The following is a 13,829-nucleotide window of genomic DNA, read 5'->3' as shown; positions in this document are numbered from 1 at the left end:
TTTATGGGCTAATCCAGGTCCACACTACACTGGGATACATCTACATTGTATGCGCAGGCTCTGCACGTCTCTTTGTTTATAAGCAGGGGAAAAGCATATCCCCAGCACCTATGAAGCCATTACATGGCACCCGCAGTGGTTTTCCTAAAAGTGGCACTGGGCACCCCAGGTCCCAGTTTGTTGTTCTTTAGCTACAGTGTGCAGTTCTTGGGGGACTCCAGGGTGCAGGTTGTGACGAGAACCAGGTGGATATTAGTGTTTGTGTGTTCTACTGGCCTTGTGAATCTGCCCCCCTTTCTAGAGAGGAGGAGTTCTCTTTGAATGAAATTAATAGCTTTAATTTAGACTTTGAGGGCCCGCAGTGATAGGCTTGCTGCACTGTGAGGTCCTTCTTGTCTCCACCTTACTTTCGGCTGCTTTGTTAATTACATTTCTCACTAAGCAACTGACTGTTCTTGTGCCTCGGGGGATTACACACATACACTCAGTATCTGGCATCCCAACTCGACCCCAGACCCACTCAATTTTAAGACAAATAAGTCAGACGTGGGAATGTAGACGATAAACCACTTCAGTGTCAGCATACAGCCCTCCTGAATTAAGCAGTGTATTTATAAATCCCTCTCCTGTGTGATGTTGGTGCATGGCTCGAGAGAACACAGGTGTACCTTGGTTGGGCTGCCATTTAATCCAATGTAGAGACAGGTGCAAGGGAAAGGGGCTTTACCATGTACAAAACCTGCTTTTATACTTTTGGTACGTAGCCCTGTTACCTCACACGGCTGGGTGCTTAATGTATGAAAGTGGGACTTACTAAATATTTTTTTTTAAAGCATGTCCATGCAGGGAAACGTTGCCAAAAGCTGTTTGTCACTGTGTAACCCAACTTGCATGGCCCCTGAAAGGCAGAGTTATAAAGAAAAACATTTTTTGCAATTTAATTCGGTCAATTTTCAATCTTTGGCAAAAATGCAATTTTGAAAGTAGATTGTTGATAAGTGTCGTGAAAAAAGTCACTTTAAAAAAATTAACTCTGTGTTGTCTTAGAGCAAAACATGACTCCCAGATTAGGAGGGAATGACTGGCAACACTGCAGCTACTTCTGTAAGCACTTCTGGGATCACGAAGGCTAATGTATAAACTTGGCAGGAAGGAATCATTTGTGCTGGTACAGAAACAGATGGCAAAAAATGGCTGCCACAATACGTTGCTGCTTATACGGTTATGTCACCTTCTCAGAGAATGTGTGTGTACTGGTACCCTGTGTGCCAGACTGCGTGTGAAACTGGTATCCATACTTTTATTTTGGCCTTGGCATCAGGCTAACCCAACATATGCTTAAGAAAAACAAAAGGGGGGAGTAGAGAGGTACCACTCAACCTGAGTGGTGGAGGTGGATACGTCCTCCCAAGATTCAATCAATAAACATAGTGATCCACCCACAGATGTATATGTATGTCAGAATTTCCCCAGACAAAGTGTAAATCCCCACAATGGTGGAGAGTACACACTAGTTGTTAAAATACCCCTCACACACCAAAAGGGCCCTTGGTGTCATGCTTCATCATAGAGGTCTTCCCGCCCCTCTACGGGACGGGGCGTGCTACGACCTACGTGTACGTGGGAGCACTGTTATTATGAGACAACTATATGTATTGTGAGGGTGTGAGAGGAAGGGTCAGGGGTGAATGGAGAAAGTGAGATAAAAAATACCTGGCTCGTCGGTCTAGAAGACTTTAATATACCTATGAGCTGGTATTAATAAAAGGTGGGGGGAGGAGGTATGTATGCCTCAATGAGCTGTGCCTCCTATGTCTGCCGACATGTTTCGAAGCTCCCCAAGCTTCTTCTTCAGGACCATAAGGATCCCTCCCTAAACTCACAGTGGTGTGTAATAACGTGAAAGAACTATCGTGTAAAGAAAAAATTTTCTTATAAGTGTTAACCCAACATATGTGCAGAGGCCTAGACCTTTTTTTCTGTGATAAGGAGAAGCAAGCCTACTGGCTCTCCTTGTGGAATGTTACGCAGTTATAAGAAACCCAGAAAAATACACTAGCAGCCTACGTGTATATGTTTGTCAAGTGTGTATATGTGTAGTGAGTGTGTAGCATATTTATGGTAGCATGATTACTGGGGACAGTGGCAGTGGTGGCTGGTATTTGAAGTTGGTGGGGGCGGGTCGCCGGGGTGAGGGGGAGGGAATGAAATAAAAAATAAAAAATATACACTTACCTGTCTGCTGCTGCCACCCACCATCAACACCTCCTCCTCTCAGTCTTCTGCCCCGCTTTCAGGGCTGGAAGCATGATGCACAAAGCTCCCAGACTCCTGATAGCCAATTACAACGCTGCAATGCAGCGTTGTGATTGGTCTTAGCGCCGTGGATCGGCACTCAGACAGAGAATGGGACGCTGGGCATGTTCTCATGCAGGCTGTAATGCAGCCTGCGTGGGGAACATGAAAAGTGTGCATGGATATTTGGCCGGCCCCAGGGGACCGGCCAAACATTCATGCACGCACACTTTAGAGTGCAGCAACCACTCCCCCCCTCCCCTGCTCTGTCAGCAGAGCAGCCCTGCCACGTCCCACCTGCAAAGCTGCCGCAACAAGGAAAAATAAAATGATAATAACTTAGAGTTATTATCGTTTTATTTTCCCTTTAGTGACGCTGCTTAAAAGCAGTGGGGCGACGCTCCTCCCCCTTAGCAGAGGAGCCGCCACTGCCCGGTGTGATCCATTTTGGATGCCCCTAGTATTAGTATGGCACAAGATCGAGGATAAGGACAGTTTCCCCTCACATTTCTGCAGCTGGAGGGTGGCAATCCAGACAATGAAGAGAGGGAGGATGGAGATTAGGTTACCAATGAGGATCTTGTTAGCAAAGGGCTGCAGACTGGGTCTTCCTGAGCACAGACATTTGGTAGATGATAGGGGTAAAGGATGGGACTGCAGTGTCTGCTATGCAAGATGAGGAAGTTTGAAGGCATGTCCTGTCTTTTGTCTTCCCATGATTAATGCTTCACGGAGGTTGATGAAAGTCATGCACAGACTTCTCACATTTCATTGTGCCTCTGTTCTGAATAATCCTACTTGGAGTCAGCCCTATTGCTACCTGCTGTGAGAGCCATCACTTTTCACAAATGTTATAGCTGGAGAGTAGCCCGAGAGTGACATTTGAAAGAGAACCAACCCAAACACATTCTGTAACCTTAGACAGTGGACCCAGTGCTAGCATCAAGAAACTTGTGGAACTTACTTATTATTTTGACCTCTTGAGGACCGGAGGAAGGTGCTGACGATACCTGAGAAAGGTGCACCCCTTAGCAGGCAAGATTTCGAGGTTTGTTCCACCTTGCGCGTTTTACCGTGAATAAAACTGCTTTCGCTGGATCTTGTGGCCTAGCTATCTGGCCTCCCAGACACATGCTTGAGGATTGAGTATTGAGCATTGATTCACTGGAGTATTTTGAGAACCATAAAAATGGCTAAGGGGGCCATTCAGAATGAGATGTATATGGAATGACAAAACCGGAAGATATACTGTCAGCCCTGATTAGAGCATATGTAATGATAAACATGGATATACGCTCTAAATTGGGAGTACAGAACATGTGCACATTTTTGTTACATATGCTGCATATGCCAAACTCTAATAATCCCCTAAATCTGAAGGTAAAACTTGGGGCTGGTAAGGTAGCAAAGTTATCTCAGCAGCGAAGTTCCCTCATTGACAAATCCAGTTTGCCCTTATGTGATCTTTTTGGTGCCAAAACAAAGGATTTCCCTGGAGCTCGAGAACAATATACCTGACTTTTAGTTATTTATTTATTTGGGCGATTTATAGTGTGCACTACTACCCCAAGGGATTTACCGGTGCAAGGTAGTAGCAGATAGGCATTTCCGTGACCAAATACTAAAAAAGCCACGTTTTCAGGTTTTTGTGCAATGTCAATAGAGAGTTGCAGTTCCTGAGATCAGATTTTGAGGGACCCATGCTCATTTTAGGAGCCCTCACACTGTCTATTGGAGAAGTTTGAGAAACAAAAAGGTAACAAAGTTTCCAATGTAAACCTTGTGGCTGGTGTGACCTCCTAGATTTACATGATCACTGTCCCCTCACAGCCAGAAGGAAAATGCTACTAAGTGCATTTCAATTGAAACTATCAACTTTCTTTGGCATTTTGTTTTTTATTGGCACTTTTTGCCTAAAACTTTAATATCTAAATTGGTTGTGAAATTGAATTGTGTTGTGTGCATGTTGGTTCACACTGTCTGAACATAGCCCACTATTCTCTTGGCTGATTGTGCATAGCTTCCAGGCGAAGCACAGATATTCACTTAGAACAGTGTTCTGACCTAATTAGATTGTGTTTACTGAGTTCTGAGGTGTACCCATTCCAAATTAATAACCCAATTTCTAACATGGGAGAACTCAGCACTCATCAAAAAATCAGGTCAGCCTCTGGTGGTCCATAAAACGGTTCTGCACAAATTACTCTTGGATGCAAGGGCTGCATGCATACCCTTGTCTCCAGCCCTGTGCAGCCAATCATCTCCTAGCAGTGAGCCACATACCTTTTCTGAACAGAGAAGACCAGTTTGTCAACTAGAATGTCAATGGTCAATCTATTATGCATTTCCTTTTTAGGTCAAGCCTAGCGGCAGCACACATACGCAACTCGCTCTGCGAGGTATGCTGTATTGGGGTATGCATTCAAAGCCCCGCCCACTCTCCGCCCATATTTTTCGTTGGCTTGTGTCATTGCCCTTCCTAAATGCTTGCTTCTGATTTGTCAATAGGCTTGTTTTATAAGTAACTAGTGGATGAGGTATACTCAACCTCAATCAATAACTCTTGAAGAAGAACTTCTTCCTATGTGAAGAGGCCCCTGATGAGTCACAGGCATCATTCAAGAGTTACTGTTAACCCCCAGTGACTAGCTCCCTGCTCCATTATAAACAATCTACATGAGAATGACTACAGGTCCAACAATCATCCTCAAGGCCTGAGAATTATCATCATGCACCAGGGCGACGGAGTCCCAGGATCTTCTACCTTACAACAATCTACTAAGTGAAACTTCAATCTATTACAAGGTATGATCCTCCATCTCCCCAACCCTCAGCATGTCTCAACACTCTGAAGTCCACTTGAGAGTTCCTATAAACAATTTACTTGAGCTTTATATTGGATCCCATTTCACCTTTTGTCTTTCTTCCGGACATCGCATCTTACATTGATATATTACTGTCTTGCTATTATCTCTGGTGAGAACTATGCAAAGAATACCACTGTAAAGGCTTTTATATGTGTCTTTATTTTGTAAGTGAATACAAAACTTCTTTTAGCATGTTGGTTTGCAACCTTTTCGTGAAGGAAGGTAGTATGTAGTAGCTTATAGTTATAGTAGTTCAATGTTACGTTTTCTGAAGCATTTCCAAACTTTTGTAAGCTGTCATAACTTTTTCAGAGTAGGATTGTACTTTCAACCACATCCTACACCTTATGTTTTCCGTGGCATGCTTTGGGCGTGCCTGGGTCCTAATAGTATATTTAATTAATAAACAAGTCTACCCTGACCACTCTTTTGGTAATTATTGCGTCTATCTTTAACCAGTGGTAAGTACAGCCCCTTTTAAGCATCTTTTATGTTCGGTTTTTGGCTGCTCAACTGTACTACACTACAGCCTCATTCAAAGTGCCAGGTAATCCCAATTGGGGCAGTTATAGTAGTTACTGACCCCCTACAGGATTACAAGACCTACGGTAATTCATTCAGTGCTTAAATTGTAAAAAAAAAAACATAACTGCAAGGACCCTCGTTCAGATTCCACTACAGCTTGCATCACACATTACCACTGCTAGCATCGCCAATGACAGTACCTACACAACTACTAACCATCACACTGCTACAAGTGTGACATTTCCGACTGTTGGAGGTCCCCAAAGCTATAAGAATGGCTTGGGCAGCTGTTATTAGTTGTTTTTAATGTATATTGAATTCATAAACAACTGTTGTTCTGCTCATATTTGATTTGTACAAACAGTGCCACCGTGTGGCTGCTGTCATAAGTGCTGGGGTTGACAATTAAGAGCCGCTTCCGAGCACTGGAAAACACCAACTCAAATTAAGCACTGAATTCATCTGAATATGGATATTTCACCATGAGATTTTCGACTGGTGAAAGCAAGCAAAGTTTCCCTTTCAAATATTGGCCAATAACATTCACGAATCTCTGCAGGAACACTAATTCTCTCATGTATTCTTAAAGAGAACTACCAGTGATACTGATGCTTCTGGTATCGATAACTCACAGCTGGGGGATATTTCCAGGTGGAAAACTGCTGGGTCCCAAGAGTTTAGGTATGGAAACAGACTTGGCCTTTTACACAGAGGTGCCACTTGACTAACTGGCAGATTTAGAAAAGAGCGGCAAAGAATAATCCTACAAAATTATTCTTCACAAGTGTGATTTCGACCAGAGATGTTGCCATCGATAAATTTCCTTTTGAATGTCACATTAATGTGGTTTTAACTCCACAGCTAATTCGCATCTTTGCTACTGATGACCGCCGGTACTATACCTAGCGCCTTGACGCCTTTAGGTAAAGTGTACGCTCTACAAGATCAACATATCTTCAGTGGAAATTACACTTATGGTCGATATTATGTTATTGCTCTTTTTTAAACAATTATACATCACCACTCAACTCTAAAGGAGTCATTAAGCACCTTTACTTCACAACAGTTGCATCTAACTACTCCTATACTGTTATGGAGGCAGGTACTTTCTCATGAAATTCACTATGATATTATTTTTTGTCACTTCGATCACTATGAAGTGATCACAATACAACATGGAACTACTAACAATAGCACCAAAGAAGAGCACTTACAGGTATTATCTACATGCTTGTTTTTGGGGGATGTGAGGCATGATGTGTCTGTATTCAACATTCTGACACTTATTTGCATCTCTCAATTAATATGTGTTTAATATCTAATGTCTTCTGATAGATGTACTTGTTAAATGAAGCTCAAGTTAACGAATAAAAAGCACTTACATTTTCCAGCTGCTTCACTCTTGACGATAAAGATATATTCCTGGTGTGAGAGGATCTGAAATCTGGTTCTTCGATCACCTGCTGAATAAGAGTTTCACAGTTACCATCCACAATGCAAAGAATCAATGACATCAGACACCAAGGAACAGAGGCAATAGAAACAAGCTGAACCAATGGACTCCTTTCTCCTACACAGATGCCCTTTTCCAATGTATTACTCTGTCAAGGGTGTGTAGGACAGGGAAGGACAGTGCAGCACAGTATTCATGACTTCATTCATTTGATGGTTTGGAAAATGTATGGTGCATAAAAATGACTGAAATTGAGCACATGGTAACTTCTGAGTCGAGACGTGTTAGTTAGAAACCCTTTTTGCGTATCAGTGGCATGAGTGATGTGTCATGTGTCTGGATGGGAAACAACCCTCACAATGCAGTTATTAAATCGCACTACCTTTACAACGCAGTCATTACAACGCACCATCCTTTACATCGCATGCCATTACAACGCATGTCACTACAACGCATGCCATTACAACGCATGCCACTACAATGCATGCCATTACAACGAATTATACCCCTACACTATCCAACACTTACCCTACTGTTGCACTCACTGGAGTGTGAATAGTATTTTTTACCCCTACACTATCCAACACTTACCCTACTGTTGCACTCACTGGAGTGGGAATAGTAATTTTTACCCCAACACTTACCTTACTGTTGCACTCACTGGAGTAAGAATAGTAATTTTTCCCCCTACACTATCCAACACTTACACTACTGTTGCCCTAAAAGTATTATGCGTTGTAATGGTAAGCGATGTAATGGTATGCGTTGTAATGGAATGCGTTGTAAGTGTAGTTTCTAAAAATGCGTTGTGTTGGCATGCGTTGTAAAATCATGCATTGTAATGGATGTTGCGATGTAAAAACCATGTTGTAAATGTATGCATTGTAATTGCTTGCTTTGGAACGTCATATATTCATCTGAATACCTTAGCACCTGACTTTTTATCTGAAACGTTGGAGAGAAACTCAGGACACTCTGAGGAACATCGGGAGGGCAAAAATGTACCTTTATTGTGAGTGACAGCAAGACCTCATGAGCCTCATGATCTCTATAAAAGTGGGACCCATTGACACAGTTGTTGTTTCAGTTCCATGTTATTCTAACACAGAGCCCGCAGAGGACTGCTGTGGATACAGAGCTAATATTTGCCCAATAGCCAATTACGCAAAGGTGAGGGGACATCACCTGAAGTCTTGCCTTTCTGGATGAAGCTGTTCCTTTGACCTGAAGTGCCTAGAAGCCAGCATTCCTTCTGACAGAGAGAAGGACCGTGCCAACCCTGCTGGAGGTGTGACTGACCAGGGAGTGCTAGAAGCAGCAGTGAGACTCCTGTGCTGGAAGGGTCTGCACATAAAGAAAGATTGGGAAGAATGTTCTGTGAGCCCTAGGGGTGGTGGGTGTCATTTCTCCAGAGCGATGGTTCCCATAGGGAATTGCAGGTTGGTGGCTCACCTCACCGCTCTGCAGGAAGTGCCACTGTGGCTAATCTTGCTGCTGTGACCAAGAACTGTACCCATGACGGGCTTCACACCGTGACCACGAGCTCTGCCTACAGCAGATTTATGTGCTACATTCAAGATGAGCACTCCATGGCTGCCATCGTGCTGCTGACCCCCTGCGGTACGGCAGCCCACCTTCTGCTGATCGCTGTGTGACCATGAAGCAGGCCTGATACCTGCTGTGGGGCCTAGCAATGCCAAATAAATGTGTTCACCAAAGGACTCCAGGTGGTGGCTTCTGCTCACAAACCTTGCTGTGGGCTACCCAGATTGAAGACTGCTGGTTTCCAAACTGGCCATGAGAGAAAACAGAGACCTGCTGTATGGTGAGACTGTACTGAGGGGACTGTACTGAACTGAAGGGTATCATTGATAGCTGGGGTTATCTGAACCTTAGCCTTGATTCATGTTGCACTACCAGGCTTTAGGCAGGGGGGACTGTCTAAACTCAGGAGAGGATAAACGCTCAGGTAAAGGAAAGGGGTCACCGTATCCCAAGGTGCAGCAGACCAAGCACAAGTGCATTTTATTGTACCAGCTAAGATTAATTGTGTGGTATTCCATTTTAATTTTGTGTATTGTAAGGACTTTGCTCTCAATTAAAATGATTCCTTACTGGTTTAAATTGTATGTGAGTACATCTATTTAAGAGGCCAAATTCTCATTTCATTCACCATACACTCAAATTCACAGCTTTAAGTGTGGCTATTTGTACTTCTAAGTGTGCAAATAGGTTTGCGACTTAAACCTTTGGGAATTACCCCATTTAAATTGCGGCACCAGTGGTTCCTGCCTAGAGATGTTTGCAGGGCCGGCGGACATTTCTAAATTTGGAATACGATTACTCCGAACTCTAAATCAAACCCTCAGCGTTAATCTAGTTAGTACAAGGCAAAATAAATGGCAATAAACGCGTGGATCAATCCCCTGTAGCAGGTTTGCAATGAATATAGCAGTTTCCACCTCATTATAGACCTTAGTGAATCATCCAGGATTCAATAGAAGCAAAACATATTTTGCCGATCACACAGTCCAGTACAAATGTCATTGCTTTGCACACCCTTAATAAGTATTCTCCACTTCAAAATGAATAATTCAGTTAGGATCTGCTCTCTCCACTTGACAAGAATCACCTCATCTTTTTGAAGTGGGATGGACTATATTAGTTTATACATTTAGAAGGTGAATTCTGTCAATAACAATATAGAATTATGCTTCAGAACTACTGAAACAAAATCGATGTAGCTGCAAAATTTGAAAAAGCAGCCACAGGTTGGAGTTCCACATACCTTTTATAGTTGTTCAAAACCTTTATATTGGTCATGGTTTTGTTATTAACCAATATGTTTTATTTGGGATATTTTCCAAATATAACTATGCATGTTTTTTTCCTTATCAGGGTCCAGTAGTGCCATAGAGTGACTCTCTTATCTTAATAGATCCAGATAGAAAATGAGTCTCCCGGGCCTTTTTAACATCTTGGACCCATAAAGGCTTTCAAGTTTGATAAGTGGGGCAGTGCAAGGTGAGTTTCCTGCAGCATATATACCTCAATGGCTTCCTTATCCAAATATGGCATTACTGAACTTGTCTTACGGTGAACCAGTTATGAAACTCAAAGCAATGATTGAATGATGGTTTTGCTGATCAAGTCAGTATTGGTGACAGCTGTGAAGCTGGATTCTATGGAGTTGGCTCAGTGTATAAATGCAAGAACTTGATTCTTCTGGCCAGCACAGTACAAGCTAGCATGAGGTACACTGAGAAGTTTGTGCCACCAACAGAGCCTAATAGACTCAAGACTCTAGAGTCACCTCACATTGGGGGAAAGAAACTAAGCATTCATCTCCAATAGTCTTCTTCTGTCATAATTACGGGAAAGTGCCCTTGGCATCTCCGAGGCTCATGACAGTGGCTTCCAACACAAGCGGAGTATTCTATCATGGACTTCAGATAGCTAAGACTGCACCACATAAAGCATGCTAACAAGCAATCAATTACTGGGGACTTCAAGACTCCACACATATCTGGCCTGCGGGATAAATCTGACTCCTTCAGCTCTCAAACGACTGCATCATAATTGATATTCACTAGGTCTATCCCCACAATCATCTTAAAGGAAGTCACCACTATCAAAATTGTTCAGGGCAACCATGCCCTTAAGCATAAAACACTTAATTGAATATGGATTCACTCAGAAAAAAAATGACTGGCTTCATAGAAATGTTTGAATGGATAGAGGCTCATATATCTAAATTGAAGAGACAATGAAAGTGAAACAGGATAAAAATCTCCAAAGAAAGTGTGTAGATTTTGGGAATATATCATGAAGAGTGATAATTAACCAAAGGGGTACGAGGAAGTTATTTTCAGCATCCATTCAAGTACTGATATAATCAAGAGAGTTAGTGTGCTTTTGAGTGAAGCTAAGGTAAGCAAAAACAGGCACCTAATTCATCGTTAACACAAACTCACTGACTTTCTTTCATTACCTATCATTTACCTCTGGTGTCCCAGGGTAGCGAAGGATAGTAGGACAAATGCTTCTCAGGGCCTGTGTAGGGCAGACACTCAGAACTTCACAGTCAAACAACAGACACAATACATGCATATTGTCCAGCCCAGTGCTTGTTTTACAAAAAGCAAATTACTTTAATAGCACAGTAAACAAAATACTGTACACAGTAATGGGGTCAGCTTACTCAGCTACAGGGTTCTACAACTCTGAGGGAGTAAATCAATTCTTATACATCCCACACATTATTACAGAGTCTAAGTTCACTGGTGAAGGTTCCCGCTGCACTACAGTGGTCTAGCACAGTGGATGCAACTCCCAACCTACTACAGTGACATATAAGTGCAGAAAAGCTTAAGGTAAGAACCATCTGCATTGTTGGTTCACTACTTGGTGTATTGCAGTAATCACTACTGTTGGGACCCATAGGTCAGTTCAGTTTGTATCTTGCAACCGGGTCCGTCTCTGCACCTGTTACCCCTTTCAATGTGCAGTTCTAGCTCAAGATATAATTTCTCATCATGGTTCTGTGTTTTACCAGTTCATGCAGACTTGGCTGCATGAACTGGTAAAACACAGGTCCATTACAATGGGTGTGGTGTGCCATTTGAGGTAACAAGGTTGGTATCTCTTCAGTGGGAGAAAGGTCATAGTGGCAGCCCAGCCTCTAGAAAAGCAGCACAGCAAGCCTTGGTCAGTGGTCATCTGTCTTCAGGAGTGAGAGCCTATGGGCCATTGGGGGCCCTCTGCCATGGCAGTGGTGACATCTTTGCCTACAACACGTGGCAGCGGTAGAACAGGTCCCATTAGTCAAGGCGAAGAGACGTTTTAAGGCATGAGTAAATGGGGCAATTGCCCAAGGCCCCCTACCTTCCATGGAGCCCTCTGGGAAAGAAAACTATTTCCATATCTCAGCCTCTCTCTGCCTATCTCCCCTTCTGCCCATTGGCATCTTAAAGATTTTTAGGGGCCCCGGAAAGACATATTTCAACTGTTTTATGTGTGAACCCTGTGTCTAAAGATTTTTTGGCAACATACAAGCTTGAATTTGCAGAAAATGGGCGTACAGTTACAAACAGTGGGCCCCTAAATATGTCCTACATTGGCCCCAAAAATCCTTAAGACAACACTGTTCTCTGGGTGATAACCCCTCACCCGCTAACAAGCTGTGTCCATAGTCCTGGTCACAGGCATACGTTTTGAGAAGCTTCCCCTCTTCACACAGCCTGGCTGGCTGCTCAGTAGATGACAAAGTTTGGGGTCTCAGACTCCCCTACGTATAGTTCTTTTCCAGACACAAAATGTGATTTAGAGTCTGGACCTTTGAAGTTTTATGTTGTGTTCTGCTTTTTTAAACACATCTAACTCCTGAAGAATGTCTGTCAGGCAGGACTCTGAAGCTGATTAACCCAAAACACGATTCATGGAAGTGACCAGAGTTGACACCTGGATGTCAGCCACAGTGATATGTGCATCAAAGGCTAATCCCGAGCACTCAGCCCTACTCTTTATGATTCTCTCACTCAGCCCCATCTTCCTCTTCCTGAGATGTGTCCAGGCCCCTTTCCTTGCGATCTCCCACTGAATCAAAGAACCCTTTGAAAAGCACGGGGCTGGTTCTCCACTCATCCAGTGCTTGTTCCATCCATCTTACAGGAATGCAGCAATACACAATTTTGTCTGTGGGGTTTCCTCTAATACTCATGTCATCATCAGGCAGGCTTGAGCTTCCCAAAATGGAACCCAAGACCCTCCTTATTATGTACTAGTGCAGGCACTTCTGCACTCAGGTTACATTCACAACACACTCACTGCCTAGTACTGTTGGCTTCATGTATTGTGCTAACACCAGTATTCCCACATGCAGGACACACACTCAGTCTGAGCACACTGTTCAGTACTGCAATCTCTCTGTACTGCGTCAATGTGTTATTAAAAAAGCATATACATTAACCATGTGCACGTTGCACCACACCTCACCCTTTGCAAAAGTGTATTTCTTGCACATGCACCCAATGCATGTTTTCATCTTGCATGCACTTCTATATCAACCTTCTGTAGGCCAAGGGTGTGTTAAACACACAGCAGCAGAACTTTTTAAAAGGTAATTAAGGCTGTAGGACTCACTCCAGTGATTCAGGATAAAAAGGACTTGTTCACTACTACTGATCACTACATGGTATGCTGCCACCACTGCGATTGTGCTGTCTAACCCGTGGTGGAGGCAGTAGCCTTCCACCACTAGGAGGGTAGTGCTTGAGCCGCCACTCCCGGTCCAATAAGACCGCAATATGTGAGGTAGGCCTATCTCATGGTGCACATGCATGATCCGTATTCACCTCTAAGAAAAATCAGCATTAGGGATCCTGACAACAATACAGATGACCACTCAGGGCAGGGGTACATGTTCATCACCATGCAGAGGGCTTTTCAGTCCCAACACATGATCTGGCCAAAATGCATCAGGAGGCACCTTAGGTGTCTACTGCACATGAACACTATATACTTTGTCTAATAATAAAGGATTTCTTGTTTTAATAAACTAAACACTGGAGGAATGCTATATGGATTTCAAGTGAATGAGATTTAAGATTGATGGCATCTGCCTGGATGGTGAGTATTTCAGTAGAATGATTCACTTAGCTTAATATCAGGAGGTGTTCCACAGTGTATGA

The 13,829-nt window shown here is 43.2% G+C and overlaps 1 protein-coding gene across 2 annotated transcripts in view; it reads right to left on the bottom strand.

The window, feature by feature from the left end:
• Positions 1-13,829, bottom strand: part of LOC146862312 (uncharacterized) — a 296,683-nt gene that overhangs the window by 124,346 nt on the left and 158,508 nt on the right. The window contains exon 4 of one of the 2 annotated variants that reach the window (XM_085641506.1): positions 7,070-7,150. In XM_085641506.1, the coding sequence (XP_085497632.1) occupies positions 7,070-7,150 (81 nt within the window). The remainder of the gene's footprint in view (positions 1-7,069; positions 7,151-13,829) is intronic. The other variant, XM_085641507.1, reaches the window with a different exon arrangement.

The sequence above is a fragment of the Triturus cristatus genome, chromosome 2_2 (assembly GCF_964204655.1).
Source record: "Triturus cristatus chromosome 2_2, aTriCri1.1, whole genome shotgun sequence".
Lineage (NCBI taxonomy): Eukaryota > Metazoa > Chordata > Amphibia > Caudata > Salamandridae > Triturus > Triturus cristatus.
Note: the sequence above shows the minus strand (reverse complement) of the source record. Positions and strands in the feature narration are given on the sequence as shown.